This window comes from Bombina bombina, chromosome 1, assembly GCF_027579735.1.
Source record: "Bombina bombina isolate aBomBom1 chromosome 1, aBomBom1.pri, whole genome shotgun sequence".
Lineage (NCBI taxonomy): Eukaryota > Metazoa > Chordata > Amphibia > Anura > Bombinatoridae > Bombina > Bombina bombina.
This window is the reverse complement of record NC_069499.1, coordinates 134,586,290-134,608,083: the sequence shown is the minus strand read 5'-3', so window position 1 is coordinate 134,608,083 and position 21,794 is coordinate 134,586,290. Positions and strand designations below refer to the sequence as shown.

The following is a 21,794-nucleotide window of genomic DNA, read 5'->3' as shown; positions in this document are numbered from 1 at the left end:
TGTAAAAAAAACACATACAATACCCCCCCCCCCCAACATTTACAACCCACCACCCACATACCCCTAATCTAACACAAACCCCCCTTAAATAAACCTAACACTAAGCCCCTGAAGATCTCCCTACCTTGTCTTCACCTCACCGGGTCCCGATCTGTCCAGAACAGCCTCCGATGTCTTGATCCAAGCCCAAGCGGGGGGCTGAAGAGTGACGTCCATCCTCGGGCTGAAGTCTGGATCCAAGCGGCGGCTGAAGAAATCCATCATCGGCTGAAGTCGGAAGTCCATCATCGGGATGAAGTCTTCTATCAAGCCACATCTTCAATCTTCTTTCTTCTGGAGCGGAGCGGAACCATCTTCTTTCCAACCGACGCGGATCCAACCTCTTCAACCGACGCCTACTCGCCGAATGACGGTTCCTTTAAATGACGTCATCCAAGATAGGATTCTATCAGCCAATTGGAATTAAGGTAGGAATATTCTGATTGGCTGATCGGAACAGCCAATAGAATGCGAGCTCAATCTGATTGGCTGATTGGATCAGCCAATCAGATTGAACTTGATTCTGATTGGCTGATTCCATCAGCCAATCAGAATATTCCTACCTTAATTCCGATTGGCTGATAGAATCCTATCAGCCAATCGGAATTCGAGGGACGCCATCTTGGATGACGTCATTTAAAGGATCCGTCATTTCGGCGAGTAGGCGTCGTTTGAAGAGGTTGGATCCGCGTCGGTTGGAAAGAAGATGGCTCCGCTCCGCTCCAGAAGAAAGAAGATTGAAGATGCGGCTTGATAGAAGACTTCATCCCGATGATGGACTTCCAACTTCAGCCGATGATGGATTTCTTCATCCGCCGCTTGGATCCAGACTTCAGCCGGAGGATGGACGTCACTCTTCAGCCCCCCTCTTGAGCTTGGATCAAGACATCGGAGGCTGTTCTGGACAGATCGGGACCCGGTGAGGTGAAGACAAGGTAGGGAGATCTTCAGGGGCTTAGTGTTAGGTTTATTTAAGGGGGGTTTGGGTTAGATTAGGGGTATGTGGGTGGTGGGTTGTAATGTTGGGGGGGGTATTGTATGTGTTTTTTTTACAGGCAAAAGAGCTGAATTCTTTGGGGCATGCCCCGCAAAGGGCCCTGTTCAGGGCTGGTAAGGTAAAAGAGCTTTGAACTTTTTTTAATTTAGAATAGGGTAGGGCATTTTTTATTTTGGGGGGCTTTGTTATTTTATTAGGGGGCTTAGAGTAGGTGTAATTAGTTTAAAATTGTTGTAATATTTTTCTAATGTTTGTAAATATTTTTTGATTTTTTGTAACTTAGTTCTTTTTTATTTTTTGTACTTTAGTTAGTTTATTTCATTGTAGTTATTTGTAGGTATTGTATTTAAATAATTTATTGATAGTGTAGTGTTAGGTTTAATTGTAGGTATTTTATTTAAATAATTTATTGATAGTGCAGTGTTAGGTTTAATTGCAACTTAGGTTAGGATTTATTTTACAGGTAATTTTGTAATTATTTTAACTATTTTAGCTATTAAATAGTTCTTAATGGCTATCGTACCTGGTTAAAATAAATACAAAGTTGCCTGTAAAATAAATATTAATCTTAAAATAGCTATAATATAATTATAATTTATATTGTAGCTATAGTAGGGTTTATTTTACAGGTAAGTATTTAGATTTAAATAGGAATAATTTATTTAATAAGAGTTAATTTATTTCGTTAGAATAAAATTATATTTAACTTAGGGGGGTGTTAGGGTTAAAATTAGCTTTAGGGGTTAAAAAATTTATTAGAGTAGCGGTGAGCACCGATCGGCAGATTAGGGGTTAATACTTGAAGTTAGGTGTCAGTGATGTTAGGGAGGGCAGATCAGGGGTTAATACTATTTATTATAGGGTTATTGAGGCGGATTAGGGGTTAATAACATTATTATAATAGCGGTGCGGTCCGCTCGGCAGATTAGGGGTTAATAAGTGTAGGTAGGTGGAGGCGACGTTGTGGGGGGCAGATTAGGGGTTAATAAATATAATATAGGGGTCGGCGGTGTTAGGGGCAGCAGATTAGGGGTACATAGCTATAATGTAGCTGGCGGCGGCGTGCGGACGGCAGATTAGGGGTTAATAAGTGTAGGCAGGTGGAGGCAACGTTGTGGGGGGCAGATTAGGGGTTAATAAATATAATATAGGGGTCGGCGGTGTTAGGGGCAGCAGATTAGGGGTACATAGGGATAACGTAGTTGGCGGCAGTGTACGGAGCGGAAGATTAGGGGTTAAAAAATTTTTAGAGAGTGGCGGCGATGTGGGGGTCCTCGGTGTAGGGGTACATAGGTAGTTTATGGGTGTTAGTGTACTTTAGAGCACAGTAGTTAAGAGCTTTATAAACCGGCGTTAGCTCTTAACTATTGACTTTTTTCTGCGGCTGGAGTTTTGTCGTTAGATTTCTAACGCTCACTTCAGCCACGACTCTAAATACCGGCGTTAGAAAGATCCCATTGAAAAGATAGGATACGCAATTGACGTAAGGGGATCTGCGGTATGGAAAAGTCGCGGCTGCAAAGTGAGCGTTAGACCCTTTCCTGACTGACTCCAAATACCGGCGGTAGCCTAAAACCAGCGTTAGGAGCCTCTAACGCTGGTTTTGACGGCTACCGCCCAACTCTAAATCTAGGCCTAAGTGATTTAGCATTTTCTTTTTTTGTGCATTTACTGATTATTATATTCTACTTTGTTTAGTGGCCCTTTAAACACACTTAGATCCTTTTTCCATGCGTGCTGCTGTATGGGCTGTTTTTGCGCCATTGCTCACAAGCTGATTGGGAACTTTTGTAGCATGATTTGGTGCAAATTAGCCTGAGCATAACAAATCTGTTTGAATAGCAATTTCACACAATACACCTACTATGTACCTGGTGAAGGTGAAAAAAAAAATGCATGAACAAATAGTTTCCTGCAACAAACTACAGGTTTGGCCAAAGGTGGAGGATGTTATTTAAAATGCTTTGCATAATCTTTAATAGCGGGTGGCCGGGTGCTTATATTTGAAGTTGCTTTGAGAGAATACAAATGATCTTAAATAGGACAGATAACAAGCAATAGTGCACTGGTTTTTAAACCTCGGGCCTCCCTGACCGGCCACATTTTGAGGATATCTGAACTAGAGCACTGGTGAAATAATCAGCGGATTAGTAAACAGTTTTTTTACCTGCTCTCATCCAAGGTAATCCTGAAAATCTGGCCTGTTGGGGAAGTCTGAGGACAGGTTTGAAAACCAGTGCAATAGTGCATTAAGAAAATGATCAAATTATTTACAATCTTGATCAAAGAAAATAATATTTTTTTTACTCTGTACATAAGATGCATCCTATAAATAAACATTTCTGTAAATGGATGTCTAATAGCAGTTTACCTGAATAAATATGCACTTTCTGCTGAACAGTACTTTGGTATATCTTCCTTGAAACAATTAACCTGAAAAATAGAAACACAAGTACAAAAAATGTTTGTTTTTTTTTATTTCAAAATGAACTAAGTTTAAATAATAAAAGAAATGTAACAGAATGGGACCAATAAATATTTTTCTATTACTTATAAAGTACAGGGATGGACAGGAAAAAACTAGAAAGTGGAAAAAAGAAAAAAAAAATATGAATGGGGCGTAAAGGGACATGAAACCCCAAAATTTTCTTACATGATTTAGACAGAGAATACAATTTTAAACAACTTTCCAATTTACTTCTATTATTAAGGGACATTAAACACTTTTAAGATTATAATATAAAATTACAAATCGCATATTTAACCCCTTAACGACCATAGACGTGTCAGACACGTCCTACAAAAAAATACAATTAATGACCAAGGATGTGCCTGACACGTCCTCTGGGGTTTAAAGTGCTGGAAGCGATGATCGTAATCGCTTCCAGACGTTTTCAGGGTATTGCAGTGATGCCTCGATATTGAGGCATCACTGCAATACCCTTTTTTACCCACCAATAAAGAGAGGGCCACTCTGTGGCCCTCTCTGCATCAGCCATTTGTGTTGCCGATTGTTGGTGGGTGGGAGCCACAGCAGGGAGGCGGGTGGACGGCCCATCAGTGGTTATCTTCCGTATCCTGTTTGTCTAGAGTGCATGCTGGGGGTTAAATTATAGTAAATTATATGAGAAGCATGGAGTGGGAGGGGCAAATCAATGTTGGACAAGGGATCTGGGAGGAGAAGGCGGTAGGGTATTGAGTGGTGGCAGCTACACTACAGAAATTTTGGGTTTTATTTATTTATTTATTTATTAACAAAATAGGCATATTTTGTTAATAAACTGGGTACTGACAGACAGCTGCCAGTACCCAAGATGGCGGCAACTAGGTAGAGGGAGGAGGGTTAGAGAGCTGATTGAGGGGGGGGGGGATCAGGGAGGTTGGGGGCTAAGGGGGCATCCAACACTGAAGAAAAACAATATATAAAAAAAAAAATTAAAAAAATTATGCTTTCCTGACAATTTCATTTCCATCTGTGGGAGAAAAGTCCACTGCTTCATTCATTACTTGTGGGAATTAAGAACCTGGCCACCTGGGGGAGGCAAAGAAACCCCAGCCAAAGGCTTAAATACCTCCCCCACTCCCCTCATCCCCCAGTCATTCTGCCAAGGGAACAGTAGGAAAAATATAAGGGTATAAATGGTGCCAGAAGAATAAATTAAATTTAGGTCCTCCCACCGGAGAAACGGGCGGAAGCAGTGGACTCTCCTCCCACAGATGGAAATGAAATCATCAGGTAAGCATAATTTATGTTTTCCATCTTAATGGGAGTAGAGTCCACTGCTTTATTCATTACTTGTGGGAACAAATACCCAAGCTCTAGAGGACACTGAATGAAAAAAACAGGCGGGCAAAAGGAGGCAGACCCTATACCGAGGGCACCACAGCCTGCAGAACCTGTCTCCCAAAAACAGCTTCCGCCGAAGCAAAAACAGCAAATTTGTAAAATTTTCCAAAAATATGCAAGGAAGCACTGAGTAGCCGCCTATCTGCTCCACGGAGGCCTTGTTCTTAAAGGCCCAAGAGGAGGCCACAGCCCTAGTTGAATAAGCCGTAATCCTCTGAGGAGGCTTATGTCCTGTGTCTCATAGGCCAAACGGATAACACTCCTCAACCAAAAAGACAGTGAAGTGGAAGAGGCCCTCTGCCCCCTACGCTTCCCTGAATGCACGAAAAATAAGGACGAAGTCTGTCTGTTATGTTATAACTACAATATATATATTGTGTAGCTGTAATACCAGAACAACCACAGGAAAGGCTTAACCTGCAGTGTCAGTGTTAATACAACACTTTAATAGTAATGGATGATTCCCAGCAGCTGTGCAAGAAGTGAAACTGAGGGATTGCAGAGTAATACAGCAGATAGAGGTTAGGATAGCTGCTGATATATATATATATATATATATATATATATATATATATATATATATATATATATATATATATATATAGCTATGCAAAAAGTTCAGCTGGTATGTTCTTACTGCTTTGATTGATGTAAAACATAAGATGTGTTTAGAATGCAGGCTGTAGGTTAGGCAACTAGTGATTAGTAAACAGGTTAGCCATAGATAAGCAAGTGCATAGTATTGCAAGCAACAGAATGACAGTCAATAGCAATTAGCAGCACAATACAGTTTGTGATATACTTGCAAGTACTAGTGGCGGCAACAGATGGAAATCCGATGGTTGGTGTATGTTACACGGAGAAATGGAAGCAGTAGCGGTGTCCGTGAGAGCTACGTGGGACAGCGTGTAGATCCGGCTGTACTAGATCAATCCACTGGAAACAGGAAGCGTTCTGTAGCTGAGAACGGAGAGCAGCTGAACAGCTGAATGAGCAACAAAGGAGTCAGGTACTTGGTTCAGGTTAGCGATGAAGGTAACAAGTAGCCTTAAAGGTAGAAAAGGCTTGAGGCTCAAAATCTGGCAGCTGGTTGGAGGAATGTATCCTTAACATATGCCAAACAAAATAATCAAGCAAAGAGGATAGCAGGAAGTGCACTTATAAAGCAAAAGAAGGTGGAGCTGAATTAAAGGGGACATTACACTGTCTGAAATCCTTCCTGGCCTGAAGATAAAACTTCAAAGCTCGAACAACATCCAAATTATGAAGTAACATTTACTTAGACGAAGAGGGGTTAGGACACAAGGAAAACATAATTTATGTAAGAACTTACCTGATAAATTCATTTCTTTCATATTAGCAAGAGTCCATGAGCTAGTGACGTATGGGATATACATTCCTACCAGGAGGGGCAAAGTTTCCCAAACCTTAAAATGCCTATAAATACACCCCTCACCACAACCACAATTCAGTTTAACGAATAGCCAAGAAGTGGGGTGATAAGAAAAGAGCGAAAGCATCAAAAAAATAAGGAATTGGAATAATTGTGCTTTATACAAAAAAATCATAACCACCACAAAAAAGGGTGGGCCTCATGGACTCTTGCTAATATGAAAGAAATGAATTTATCAGGTAAGTTCTTACATAAATTATGTTTTCTTTCATGTAATTAGCAAGAGTCCATGAGCTAGTGACGTATGGGATATAAATACCCAAGATATGGAACTTCCACGTAAGAGTCACTAGAGAGGGAGGGATAAAATAAAGACAGCCAATTCCGCTGAAAAATTAATCCACTACCCAAATCAAAAGTTTCAATTTTAATAATTAAAAAAACTGAAATTATAAGCAGAAGAATCAAACTGAAACAGCTGCCTAAAGTACTATTCTACCAAAAACGGCTTCTAAAGAAGAGAAAACATCAAAATGGTAGAATTAGTAAAAGTATGCAAAGAAGACCAAGTCATTGCTTTGCAAATTTGATCAACAGAAGCTTCATTCTTAAAAAGCCTAGGAAGTAGAAACTAACCTAGTAAAAAGAGCCGTAATCCTCTGAGACGGGGAATAATCTGACTCCAAATAAGCATAATGAATCAAAAGCTTAACCAAGATGGCAAAGAAATGGCAGAAGCCTTCTGACCTTCCTAAAACCAAAAAAAGATAACAAATAGACTAGAAGTCTGTCTGAAATCTGAGTAGCTTCAACATAATATTTCAAAACTCTTACCACATCCTAAAGAATGTAAGAATCTTACCAAAGAATTCTTAGGATTAGGACACAAGGAAAAGACAATAATTCCTCCACTAATGTTGTTAGAATTCACAACTTAGGTGAAAATTGAAATGAGCACAGCAAAAAAACACCTTATCCTGATGAAAAATCAGAACAAGGAGATTCACAAGAAAGAACAGATAATTCACAAACTGTTCTTGCTGAAGAGATGTCCAAAAAGAACAATACTTTCCATGAAAGTAATGAATGTCCAGAGCAAGCATATGCTCAAAATAGAAGAACCTGAAAAACCTTCAGAACCCAATTAAGACTCCAAGGAGGAGAAATTGGCTTAATGACAGGTTTGATACCAATCAAAACCTGAAAAAAGTGATAAATATCAGGAAGTAACACTGCCTTATCCTGATAAAAAATCAGAAAAGGATATTCACAAAAAAGAGCAGATAACTCAAAAACTCTTCTAGTAGAATAAATAACCAAAAAGAACAATACTTTTCCAAGAAAGTAATTTAATGTTCAGAAAATGCATAGTTTCAAACGGAGGAGCCTGTAAAGCCCTCAGCACCAAATTGAGACTCCAAAGAGGAGAGATTGAATTAATGACAGGCGTGATATGGACCAAAGCCTGCACAACACAATGAATATCAGGATGATTAGCAATCTTTTCTGTAATAAAAAGAACAGAAAGAGTAGAGATTTGTCCTTAACAAAGAACTGAAGACAAAACCTTATCCAAACCAACCTGAAAAAATAATAAAATTCTATGAATTTTAAAAGAATGCCAAGAAAAGTAGGTCTTCCAGACTCAATATAAATCTTTCTAGAGACAGTTTTATAAGCCTGAAACATAGTATTAATCAATGAGTCAGAAAAACCTCTATGAGTAAAAACCAAGCGTTCAATCTCCATCCCTTCAAATTTAATGATTTGAGATCCTGATGGAAAAAAATGGCCTTGAGAAAGAAAAGGTCTGGTTTAAACGGAGGTGTCCAATGTTGGCAACTGGCCATCCGAATGAGATTCGTATACCAAAACCTAAGAGGCCATGCTGGAACAAACATATACTATATACAAACAAATACTCCATAAGAATTTTGGAAGAAGAACTAGAGGCGGAAAGAAATAGGCAAAAAGATAATTCCAAAGAAATGTCAATGCATACACTACTTCCGCCTGAAGATTCCCGGACCTTAATAGGCCCCTGGGAAGTTCTTTATTCAGATGAGATGAAAAACATATCTGGGTAAGAGAGACCATTCTCCCGGAGGAAAAGCTGGTTTAACAGAGATAATCCACTTCCCAAATATCTATACCTGGGAAAAAAAACACAGAATTTAGATAGGAGCTGGATTTAGCCCAAGCTAATATCCGAGACACTTCTGTCACAACCTAAGGACTGATAGTCCTACTCTGATGATTGACATACACCATAGTAGTGATATTGTTTGAAAAACATTAAACGTCTCTTCTTCAAAAAGAAACTAACTGAAAAATTCTGAGAAAACACGGAGTTCTAAAATATCAAATGGTAATCTCGTCTCCTGAGATTTCCAAACCCCTTGTGCTGACAGAGATCCTCAGACAGCCTCCCAACCAAAAAGACTCGCATCTGTAGAGATTATGGTCCAGGTTGAAAGAAACGAAGAGACCTGCAGAACTAAATGATGGTGATCTTAACCATCAAATCAAGAGATAAATATTAGGATTCGAAGATTTAAAATGTGAAATCCTAGAATCCCTGCACCATAATTCAGCATAAAAGACTGGAATGGTTCTTTCTATAGAGAATGAGCAAAGGGAATTAAATCCAATGCTGTGGCCATAAGACCTAAAACTTCTATGCATATATAGCAACTGAAGGAAATAATAGAGACTAAAGGTACCGACAAACGGAACACAATAAAATTGTCCCTTGTCTGAAAGAGACAAAGACAGTGACACAAACTATCTGGAAACCTAAAAAAGGTGACCCTTGTGTGAGGAATCAAGAGCTTTTGAAAAAAAGATCCTCTAACTATGTCCTGAACAGCAAGTGAATCATATGAGATTCCGCATCCTCAGAAAATAATCTGAATGAAAACAGAAAAATGAAAATATGCATTTATTGTATCTAATGAAAACAAATAATGCTATCACTGACCAAAAAAAGGCAGCATAGTTTGAATAAAACTCCAAAACCCATTTCCTAAAAATGGAACTGGAAGAAATACCCCAGAAGATTCCAGGTCTGAGCAGCGCTTGAACCCCATGGGTGCCCAGCCATGCTTCAACAGTACCCAAAATATATAGGACCCAAACACACTTAAAGAGAGTGTTAGCCTTACTGGAATAAAATCAAATAAATTTGGACTGAATAGAATCAAATAAATTTCAAAGAAGTCTTAACCTGCCCCTTGCCAGCCAAGCTGGAATACGGCACGTACATCGCAATATTAGGGAGCTGATTTTGAACTGAATAATTTCCAATTATAAACATGTTACTTGGGAAAGAATTCAGGAATTCGTTCCTTAATAAGAACAACCAAACTAGTATAAGCTTAAAGTTTTAGTCTTAGAACTCAATCTTGAAGCCCAGAGTAACAGTTAAGAATTGAATCTAATTATAAAACAAATAATTGATTATCTTAGAACAAAAGAAATATGGATTTTTTATTTTTTTTTAAAAATCACAAAATTCTTCTAGCTAAAATAGCTAAAGACATAGATTAACCCTCATTTGCGAAAATATTCAATAAAATGAAGACACAAATGAAATTATTAGCATGATAGTCCAGTTAAAGGAACAGTCAATACAGTGGACTTGCATAATCAATAAATGCAAAACAACAAGACAAATGCAACAGCACCTAGTCTAGTAAATGTTGTCCCTTAAGAATGCTAAAATAAATCATAATCTGATACTTGATCTTAAAGTAAACAGAACAAAAAATGAAGCAATTGCAACATCCAAAAAAATCACAGGACCAAGAAAAGTACCTGAAACTAAATAATTTTCCATAAATAAGATACAACCATCTAAAGGAAAATAAATACTATTTTGCTATAGAAACAATAGCATAATTAGTAGGAGTAGAGATAGCCCCAATAAATTGGAGAACCCTCCAAATTGAATTTAACTGCTGGCAAAGAATATAGTTTAAAACCTTTGAAGAAGGAATAAAAGAAAATTCTCAGCCTATTCCATTCCCTAGTATGAGGAATTGGAAAGAAAACTTCTGAAAACACAAAAGAATAAATAAGCAGAAATAGTGTCAGCTAGTCTTAAAGAACTAGTTACCTTAATATCCAAAATAATCAACACCTTTTCAACAAAGAACAAATGTACTTTAATAAAAAAATAATAAAAAAGTAGATTTGTTAGTGTCAATATCTGATGAAGAAAATTCTGAAAAGAGAAAAAACATCATCAGAGAAGGATAAAACAGTATGTTGTTGGTCATTTGAAGTCAGACAAAGCCTTTAAAATAGAATCAGAAAAATATTTCTTATAAATCTTCTAAATATTTCTTGTACATAAGATGTAAGAATGGCAATAAAGCATAAATACTAATGGATTTTGCATGTAAAAGTATATCATAATAACTTATTACAAACCATAGCTAAACATAAACATTTATAACATTTAAAATAAATGAACTTAGCTTTGGTAGAACTGAACTCAGTTAAGCATTTTTCCAGAAGAAGCTTTTGATCCAGGGTCAATCTGAGACATCTTGCAATATGTAATAGAAAAAACAACATATAAAGCAAAATTGATCAAATTCCTTAAATGACAGTTTCAGGAATGGGAAAAAAATGACAATGAACAAGCTTCTAGCAACCAGAAGCAATAAACAATGAGACTTAAATAATAAGGAGACAAAAATGACGCCCATATTTTTTTTAGCGCCAAAAAAGATGCCCACACTATTTGGCGCCAAAAATGACGCCACATCCGGTAACGCCGACATCTTTGGTGCAAAAAAACGTCAAAAAAATTACACACATACAAACAACTTCCGGTGACAAGTATGACGCCGGAAATGACTAAGAAATTTTTTGCGCCAAAAAAGTCCACGCCAAGAATGACGCAATAAAATGAAGCATTTTCAGCCCCCGCAAGCCTAACAGCCCACAGGAAAAAAAGTCAAATTTTAAAGGTAAGAAAAATTTAATATTCAAATGCATTATCCCAAATAATGAAACTGACTGTCTGAAATAAGGAATATTGAACATCCTGAATCAAGGCAAATAAATATTTAAACACATATATTTAGAACTTTATATAAAAGTGCCCAACCATAGCTTAGAGTGTCACAGAAAATAAGACTTACTTACCCCAGGACACTCATCTACATATAGTAGAAAGCCAAACCAGTACTGAAACGAGAATCAGTAGAGGTAATGGTATATACAAGGAGTGCAGAATTATTAGGCAAATGAGTATTTTGACCACATCATCCTCTTTATGCATGTTGTCTTACTCCAAGCTGTATAGGCTCGAAATCCTACTACCAATTAAGCATATTAGGTGATGTGCATCTCTGTAATGAGAAGGGGTGTGGTCTAATGACATCAACACCCTATATCAGGTGTGCATAATTATTAGGCAACTTCCTTTCCTTTGGCAAAATGGGTCAAAAGAAGGACTTGACAGGCTCAGAAAAGTAAAAAATAGTGAGATATCTTGCAGAGGGATGCAGCACTCTTAAAATTGCAAAGCTTCTGAAGCGTGATCATCGAACAATCAAGCGTTTCATTCAAAATAGTCAACAGGGACGCAAGAAGCGTGTGGAAAAACCAAGGCGCAAAATAACTGCCCATGAACTGAGAAAAGTCAAGCGTGCAGCTGCCAAGATGCCACTTGCCACCAGTTTGGCCATATTTCAGAGCTGCAACATCACTGGAGTGCCCAAAAGCACAAGGTGTGCAATACTCAGAGACATGGCCAAAGTAAGAAAGGCTGAAAGACGACCACCACTGAACAAGACACACAAGCTGAAACGTCAAGACTGGGCCAAGAAATATCCCAAGACTGATTTTTCTAAGGTTTTATGGACTGATGAAATGAGAGTGAGTCTTGATGGGCCAGATGAATGGGCCCGTGGCTGGATTGGTAAAGGGCAGAGAGCTCCAGTCCGACTCAGACGCCAGCAAGGTGGAGGTGGAGTACTGGTTTGGGCTGGTATCATCAAAGATGAGCTTGTGGGGCCTTTTCGGGTTGAGGATGGAGTCAAGCTCAACTCCCAGTCCTACTGCCAGTTTCTGGAAGACACCTTCTTCAAGCAGTGGTACAGGAAGAAGTCTGCATCCTTCAAGAAAAACATGATTTTCATGCAGGACAATGCTCCATCACACGCGTCCAAGTACTCCACAGCGTGGCTGGCAAGAAAGGCTATAAAAGAAGAAAATCTAATGACATGGCCTCCTTGTTCACCTGATCTGAACCCCATTGAGAACCTGTGGTCCATCATCAAATGTGAGATTTACAAGGAGGGAAAACAGTATACCTCTCTGAACAGTGTCTGGGAGGCTGTGGTTGCTGCTGCACGCAATGTTGATGGTGAACAGATCAAAACACTGACAGAATCCATGGATGGCAGGCTTTTGAGTGTCCTTGCAAAGAAAGGTGGCTATATTGGTCACTGATTTGTTTTTGTTTTGTTTTTGAATGTCAGAAATGTATATTTGTGAATGATGAGATGTTATATTGGTTTCACTGGTAAAAATAAATAATTGAAATGGGCATATATTTGTTTTCTGTTAAGTTGCCTAATAATTATGCACAGTAATAGTCACCTTCACACACAGATATCCCCCTAAAATATCTAAAACTAAAAACAAACTAAAAACTACTTCCAAAAATATTCAGCTTTGATATTAATGAGTTTTTTGGGTTCATTGAGAACATGGTTGTTGTTCAATAATAAAATTAATCCTCAAAAATACAACTTGCCTAATAATTCTGCACTCCCTGTATAAGAGTGTATCGTCGATCTGAAAAGGGAGGTAAGGGCTGAATCTCTACGACCAATAACAGAGAACCTATGAAATAGACCCCGTAGAAGGAGATCATTGAATTCAAATAGGCAATACTCTCCTCACATCCCTCTGACATTCACTGCACGCTGAGAGGAAAACCGGGCTCCAGCCTGCTGCGGAGCGCATATCAACGAAGAATCTAGCACAAACTTACTTCACCACCTCCACGGGAGGCAAAGTTTGTAAAACTGAATTGTGGGTGTGGTGAGGGGTGTATTTATAGGCATTTTAAGGTTTGGGAAACTTTGCCCCTCTTGGTAGGAATGTATATCCCATACGTCACTAGCTCATGGACTCTTGCTAATTACATGAAAGAAAGAACTACTATCTCCTGATTGATGTTACGATCTGGTGCGAAGCACAACCTTATCAGCGTGAAAAAACAGGTAAGGAGGCTCACATTGCAAGGCCGCTAATTCAGAGACTCTGCGAGCCGAAGCAATAGCCAGAAGAAATAGAACCTTCCAGGAAAGAATCTTAACGTCAAGCGCATGCATAGGCTCAAACGGAACCCTCTGCAGAACCTTAAGAACCAAATTTAAGCTCAAAGGAGGAGCAGAAGATCTAAGTACCGGTCTGATTCTAGACAAAGCCTGAACAAAGGATTGAAAATCAGAAAGCTCCGCTAGCTTCTTGTGTAACAACCGATAATGCCGAAATCTGTCCCTTTAAGGAACTGGCGGCAAGAACCTTATCCAGACCATCCTGGAGAAAGGCCAGAATACTGGATACCCTAACCTTGTGCAGGGATATCCACTTTCCTCACACCAAAATAAATAGGTCCTTCACACCTTATGATAGATGCGCTGAGTGACTGGTTTCCTGGCCTGAATGAGAGTATCGATCACTCTTTCCGAGAACCCTCTCTTGACCAAGACTAGGTGTTCAATCTCCACGCAGTCAGCCTCAGAAAATCGAGATTTTGGTGGAGAAAGGGACCCTGAACCAGCAGATCTCTGCGACAGGGTAACTTCCATGGTGGAAACGACGACACTCCCACCAGGTCTGCAAAACCACATCCTCCATGGCCACAACGGAGCAATCAGAATGGTTGAAGCTTGCTACTGTTTGATGCAGGCCACCACTCGAGGAAGAAGAGGCAACAGGGAAAAATGTAAATTAGGTTGAACTCCCAAGGTACCGCTAAGGCATCTATCAGCTCTGCCTGGAGATCCCTGGACCGCGACCCGTATCTGGGTAGCTTGAAGTTAAATATGGACGCCATGAGATCTATCTCTGGCTTCCCCCATCTGTTGCAGATCTCCGCAAACACCTCAGGATGGAGAGCCCATTCCCCCGGATGAAACGATTGTGTGCTGAGGAAATCCGCTTCCCAGTTGTCCACACCCGGATCGCTGAGCAAGAACAATTGTGGGTCTCTGCCTATTTCAGAATCCCTATTCCAGAATCCGAGACATGGCTAGGGAGCTTCTTGTCCCCCCCTGATGGATTATGTACGCCACCGAGGTAATGTTGTCCGACTGGAATCTGATGAAACGGGACGACCCCAAGAGAGGCCAAGCCCTCAGAGCAAGGAATATTGCTTGTAGTTCCAAGAAATTTATCGGTAGGGTCGACTCCTCTTGAGTCCACCTGCCCTGTGCCTTTCTGACACCCCAAACAGCTCCCCATCCTGACAGACCTTGCATCCGTGGTCACAATCTCCCAGGATGGTTTCAGGAAAGATGTCCCCTGGGACAGCTGTGCCCGGACGGACACACCAAGAGAGGGATTCCCTCGCTCGATTGTCCAGAGAGATCTGTTGGGATAGATCTGAGTGATCGCCGTTCCATTGTCTCAACATGCATAACTGCAGTGGTCTGAGATGGAACCTGGAGAAAGGAATGACATCTATGCTGCAAACCATGAGCCCGATCACCTCCATACACCTGGCCACAGATGGCCTTGAGGTCTGAAGGGCAAGACAGCTAGATGCAATCTTGGAACATCTCGGATCTGTCAAGAATATCTTTATAGATACGGAATCTATTATCGCACCAGGAACTCCACCCTGTTGCTGGGAACCAGAGAACTCTTTCCCTCGTTTATCTTCCATCCATGTGACCGAAGGAGAAGAGCGATAACCTCCAGAACCCAAGGACCGTGTACGTCTTGTATCCAAGCCTCTGCGAACAGAGATAGTCTGCCCCCTATGCGATCCAAAGACGGATCGGGGGCCGCCCCTTCATGCCGACTTAGTCTTGGCAGGCTTCTTGCTCTGCTTAGATTTGTTTCAAGATTGAGATGGCTTCCAAGATCCCTTGGACTGCTCAGACTTCGCAGCTGGTTACTGGCGTTGAGACTGAGTCTGAACAAAAGGGAAGAAAAGAAGAGCCCTTAGGCTTATTCTTCTTATCCTGCGGAAGGAAAGCACCCTTGCCTCCCGTGACCATAGATATGATAGAGTCCAGCCCTGGACCAAAGAGGACCTTCCCCTGAAAAGGAAGGGACAGTAATCTCGACCTGGAAGTCATGTCCGCAGACAATGGCTTTAACCACAGAGCCCTGCAGGCTAGAACCGAGAAACCTGATGTCTTGGCATTCAGGCGAATGACCTGCATATTAGCATCACAGATAAAAGAATTAGCTAACCTTAAGGCCTTAATCTTTTCCTGTATCTCCTCGAGTGGAAGTCTCCACCTCGAACAAGCTGACAGTGTGTCACACCAGTAGGTAGCTGCTCCTGCCTCCACAGCGATCACCGCTGCTGGTTGAAACACAAACCCTGTGAATTGAAACATCTTCCTCAATATGGATTCTAATTTTTTATCCATGGGCTCCTTGAACAACGAACTATCCTCAAGAGAAATAGTTGTACGCTTTGCGAGCATGGAGATAGCTCCATCCACCTTCGGAATTGCCCCCCATAGCTCAAGCTGAGAGTCCGGAACGGGGAACAGTTTTTGAAAAGAGGTAGAGGGAGAAAAGGACGAGCCAAGTTTCTCCCACTCAGACTTATTAATAGTAGCCATTTTCACAGGAACTGGGAAGATCTGAGGCACCACCCTGTCCTTGTAAACCCTATCTAGCTTAGGGATCGATTCGGTTCCGGAACTTACAATGTAGCAAGCACTTCTTTCAGTAAAAAGCGCAAATGCTCCATCTTAAACTTAAAATCTGGCTCCTCCGCAGCCGGAGGTCTTAAAGACGCCGATTCCGACACATAGGGAGTGCCCTACGAAGAGTCGGAGTTGTCCTCATCAGCAGATAATCTGTCAGAGACATCCAACAGAGTAGATGACCCCTGGGACGGAAGGCTATGTCTTTCCCTTCGCTTGCGCTTCGCAGGGCGTGATAAGGCATGGAAGGCCACAGAAACCGCCGTTTGCAGCTGGGCAGCAAAATCTGACTGCCAATGGGCCCCTCCCGCGGGAGGATTAGTTGGGCCCTGGGGAACTGCATGTGTATTCGGGACGGAGAACCCTCAGAGGTGGACGGATCAGTACTGCCAAATATCTTATTCTTTTTAGATATTGCAATCTTATAAAAGCATGTGGAACACAGTTGAGCAGGCGGATCAACCTGCATCTCCTCACAATAAACACAGGTATTAGCTTTAATTAAAGAGGGGGTATCCTCTAACATATCAGAGTCCTCCATAGCTTGTGCTTTAATACGGACTAGATAGATTAAAAGGCACCTTTATACACCAAAGGCCGGGACACTCACCACCTCCTATGACCTCCACAGTGCATTTGCCGATCAGGAAAGAGGAAGTTGAAGAGGCCACACCCGGTCACATGGAGTGCCATGCAGGACCGCCCATGCACTATAGAGAAAAAGCGCCAAAAAAGGTTGCGCCGATCTACCTTAATGTTGACACATTGCTAGAGCCTCATCTCACAGATGACACAGCACAGAACACAATAAAGATATTATGCATAAATCCCCCCCATGTTCAATAAGCCCCTTTCCAGGAATATTAACCCTTGATTCTATACAGATAAAAGGAGACACACTGTGACCCTGTCTTCTTGCGTTATCATATGTGTATAAATGAAACGATCTTACCAGAATCTATGCCGTCGAACAGGAACACGGCCCTTCAAGTGTGACAGGTTAGTAGCATCGCTCCTGACATGGACTTGAGTGCATAAAGCAGTCATCGAAACTCTCAACGCTGATTGCTTAAGGAGCTGTTAATCTGAGTCTGGATGGTTTCGCAGAAAGACTCTCCCTGCATCTTCGGACTTTCACCCATGCTCTCACTGAGAGGCCGATAGGACTATTTAAAACTCCAGTCCCATTTCGAAGAGTACTACCCTCCATAAAAGACTACTCCGAATCTTAAGAACACTTCTCTGCCAACCTCCTGTGACGAAAGGCAAAGAATGATTGGGGGATGAGGGGAGTGGGGAGGTATTTAAGCCTTTGGCGGGGGTGTCTTTGCCTCCTCCTGGTGGCTAGATTCTTAATTCCCACAAGTTATGAATAAAGCAGTGGACTCTCCTCCCATTAAGATGAAAATGCCTTTTATTTTAGTAATGGCAGATTTTCTGCCAGTACTTAAGATGGCGGTGACAACTGTGAGGTGGGGAAGGGAAGAGAGCTGTTTGAGGAGGGTCAAGGAGGAATCAGGGGGTGAGCTGTGGACTCTTCCCGTGAGAAGAAAACAAACTTATCAGGTAAGCATAATTTAAGATTTTCTTCTTAAACGGGAAGAGTCCACAGCTGCATTCATTACTTTTGGGAAAACAATACCCAAGCTAGAGGACACTGAATGCAAAAAAAAGGGCGGGTACAGAAGGAGGCCCCTTCGAAAGGCACCACAGTCTGAAATTACCCAACACCCGATAAAAAAACTGTATCACTAGAAGACAAGGGGTAAAAACCGGAAAGGCCCGAGTAGCTACCCATCAGTTAAGCAACCAGCAAAGCCGTGCTAGAGACTACCCAGATCCCTAGAGTCCACTGAGCACAAAGACCTCCGAGGAGCCAAGCCCTGTAGCTCTCAATTCCCACGAAACGTACCCCTGACTAGAAGGAAGAGAACCTCCATCTACCCCCAAAGGGGAGAATAGAGGACCCAATAAGAGATCCAAAGGACCACCAACAAGAGAAGAAGAAATCTCAAAAAGACTCCACTATAATAACCCCTGGGATGTGGATGCACCCTGGAAAGTGCATCCCACATCCCAACGTCCTTGGACATTGGACACTAGCAATAGACTCAGACCAAAAGAGCATAGAAAGACATCTTAACAGGCCTAAGAAGATGGCAACCCGCACCTGAAGGTGGATCAGAACCCAGGACTCCCCTACTTGCAAACCCAAACAGCAAGATTTCCTAGAGGGCCAAATGACAACACCCCAGAATCTAAAGACCACAGGGATCACAAGGGACAGGCTCCAAACCGTAGGTGAGAAAACAACATAATCTCCAAAGATCCTAACATGATCAGCCTCCCGGAAATCCCTGTACCACACCAGGAATAACGATGGGAGCCTCAGCTCCTGGCAAACAAGCTGACCAAGAGAAATGCAGGGGAAAAAACGGGGATAACCCAAAACCCTGCGCTCCCCTATATGAGAGCGTGCAAGAAGCGGTTAACGGAAGAAGGACACGCCCGAACTTCCAGACACAGATGACCCGACCACCCAAAAAGGGAAAAAGCAGCCCCAGTAACCTACGAGAGGCACTGCGACTAGGCCACAAGAATAGACATCCAGAAGATACCAAGGGCGAAACTAAATTGCCATCCAAACTGGAATCCCGGACGTCCAGAGGTCATCCAAACCCCTAAACTATAACATGGAGAACTTGGGTTCCGAGTCCCAAGGAACTCAAGAACCCATGATGAAGCCTTAGCAGGATCTGAGCCCGGAACCCTCAACATTAGGACAAAGTGAACGTCCAGCACCCGACAGGATAACCAGCAGACCGGCACCACATGGGTGACATGAACCGTTAGGAACAGCAGCTAGCGCCCGACCAGTACCCGCCTGTAACAAGGACACTCCTGAACTGTCCAAGGTCCAAGAAAAATTGAAAGCCCCCACAGGGATCGATAACAAACTGTAAAACATAACTTTATATAGTAATTAGCAACTTCTGAAGTGCCCACGCGACCACAAAATAGCAAGTATCAGTTCCAGAGAAGAAATGTTCCCCAAAAGGAAACTTATAACAGACATGAGCTTCTTAAAGCAAATCAATCATATCCTAACCGGATCAACAAAAAGAAGGCAGCACCCGTGGGTGAACGCCCAAGGAGAAGGGGCACACTAACAGGACCAGCCAATGAGAGGCCCCATTCTCCCAAGCTCAGAACTGGAACAGATACTTAAAAGAAAAGAAAAAACAGAGACGTCAAGGAGATTGGTTTCATCCCCCTATGTCTAACGCAGTTTCCCTCATCCCACTAGGACTGGAATCCTCCAGCACCACCAAAACATGCCTTAGGAGGACACAAAGATGAGCTAGTCTATAACGGAAGGCAAAATGATCCCCCGCCGGATTGATGGACGACCTGGGCCCCGAGGGTGGAGCGCCTGAAGCCATTGTTTCCCCAGAAGGCCGAACTGAATCAGGCAATCTCACGCTCGACGGGCCCTGGTTGACAGAACACGGACAATATCTTAAAAATACCTCTCCTGGGAGATATAAATGTGCCAGCGCCATAGATATGGCCATGCGGAACCATGCTGTAACCTCTGGAGGAAACAAGCCGCCTTCCGGAGATGGAGTAACTGCCATAGGGACACCTGCATGCGTAGCAAAAGAAGGTTCTGGGGCACGCGCCTCATAGGACATAGAAGCCTCAGAGGCAGACGGCTCAACGCACTCTAAGCTCCCTGAGTCGGGGGAAGAGTGTACTCTAGAACGGCAATCTGAACATAACTGATGGGCATGGATAACCCAGGCCATTTCATACTCTTCGCAAGACGTAGCCTCCGAACCGGAGATATCCGTCTCTAAAATATCTGAATCCTACATAAATTGGGGATTGCAAATATTGACAAACACTAAAGGGCACATTACACCACCAATGGTTGTGGTACTCACCACCTCTTAAGAACCAGACAACTAACGAACAGACTTTCTCCGTCGTCATTTGGTCAGAGTACAGAAATGGAAATACGTGACCACACCCGGTCAAAAAAAGGTGCGCTACTCTAATAGGACCGCGCAAACTGATAAGGCCGTTATGTTCCGAATAGCCATGAGCCCAAACATCACTACACATTAGCTGACAGAATCACATAACAAACATGATTAAAGTCCCCCCCTGTTCAAAACCCCCCCTCAGGAGATATTAACCCATGATTCCATAAGATAAAGGAGTCCCACTGCGACCCTGACTTTCTTCGTTAACATTACATTTACATCGAAAAAAATTAAACGATCTTACCGGAATCTACGCCGTGGAACAGAGCACAGCCCTTCAAGTGTGACAGATAGTAGCCTCGCTTCTGACATGGTCTTGAGTGAATAAAGGCAGGCAGCGAAACTCGTCAACGCTGATTGCCTAGGAGCTGTTAATATGAGTCGGGATGGTTTCGCAGAAAGACTCTCCCTGCATCTCCGGACTCTAACCTTCATCCATGCTCTCACTGAGGGGCTGACAGGATTACTTAAAAACTCCAGTCCCATTTCGAAGAGTGCAACCCTCCATAAGAGACTATCTTCAAACTTCTGACACTTCTCTGCCAACCTCCTGTGACGAAAGGCAAAGAATGACTGGGGGATGAGGGAGGTATTTGAAGCCTTTGGCTGGGGTGTCTTTGCTTCCTCCTATTGGCCAGGTTCTGAATTCCCAAAAGTAATGAATGCAGCTGTGGACCTGTTTAAGAAGAAAATGGGCAGGCAAACAATTTTGCAAATAAAACAAAACAAAAGCTCCTATATATTTTAATATAAATTCTTTGTTTAATCTAAAAGAAAAAAAAAGCATAATGTCAAATACAAAAATATATAAAAGGAATAAACAGAGCATTACTTAGATGAAAGAAGGGAAACCAAAGATATTATAAAGACGTTCACGTTTATTAAGGGACTTAATTAAAGGGACAGTATACACCAATTTTCATATAACTGCATGTAATAGACACTAATATAAAGAATAATATGCACAGATACGGATATAAATATCCAATATGAAACCTTTTTAAAACTTACTTAGAAGCTCCCAGTTTAGCTCTGTTGAAAAGGTTAGCTGGAACACCCACTGAAAGTGGTTCTATAGCAAAAAAACAGACACCCCCCCCCTCCTCTGCATATGAAAAGACTCTTCACACAAACAGGAGCCAGCTGGAGTAGGTATACATCCATATTCTCCTAAAACTTGGGGGGGCTTGGTTAGGAGTTTGAAAATCAGCGCAATGTTATTTAAAAATAAGCAAAACTATACTTTTTTTTTATGCAAAGAAAGAATTAGTGTATAATGTCCTTTTAAACAAGGCTAAAAGCATTTTTCACAAAATGAGAAACACCAAAACAAGGGGTCATGAACTCAAGTTGGAGTGTAGGAGGCTCAAGAAAAATCTTAAGCACGTTTTCAAAGATAGAGTGGTTGATTCTTGGAATAGACTTCCAACAGAGGTGGTATGGGCAAAAACATAGGAATGCCCGGGATATGCATGAGGCTATTTAGAAAACATTAATGACTTTCAAAAAGGATGCTTACAAAAATGCCTTTTTTTTTTTTATTTATTTG

At 41.6% G+C, this 21,794-nt stretch overlaps 1 protein-coding gene across 2 annotated transcripts in view; it reads right to left on the bottom strand.

Moving 5' to 3' along the window:
- TXNDC16 (thioredoxin domain containing 16) overlaps positions 1–21,794 on the bottom strand; it is a 381,032-nt gene that overhangs the window by 309,706 nt on the left and 49,532 nt on the right. For both annotated transcript variants that reach the window (XM_053697616.1, XM_053697617.1), the window contains one exon: positions 3,408–3,469. In XM_053697616.1, the coding sequence (XP_053553591.1) occupies positions 3,408–3,469 (62 nt within the window). The remainder of the gene's footprint in view (positions 1–3,407; positions 3,470–21,794) is intronic.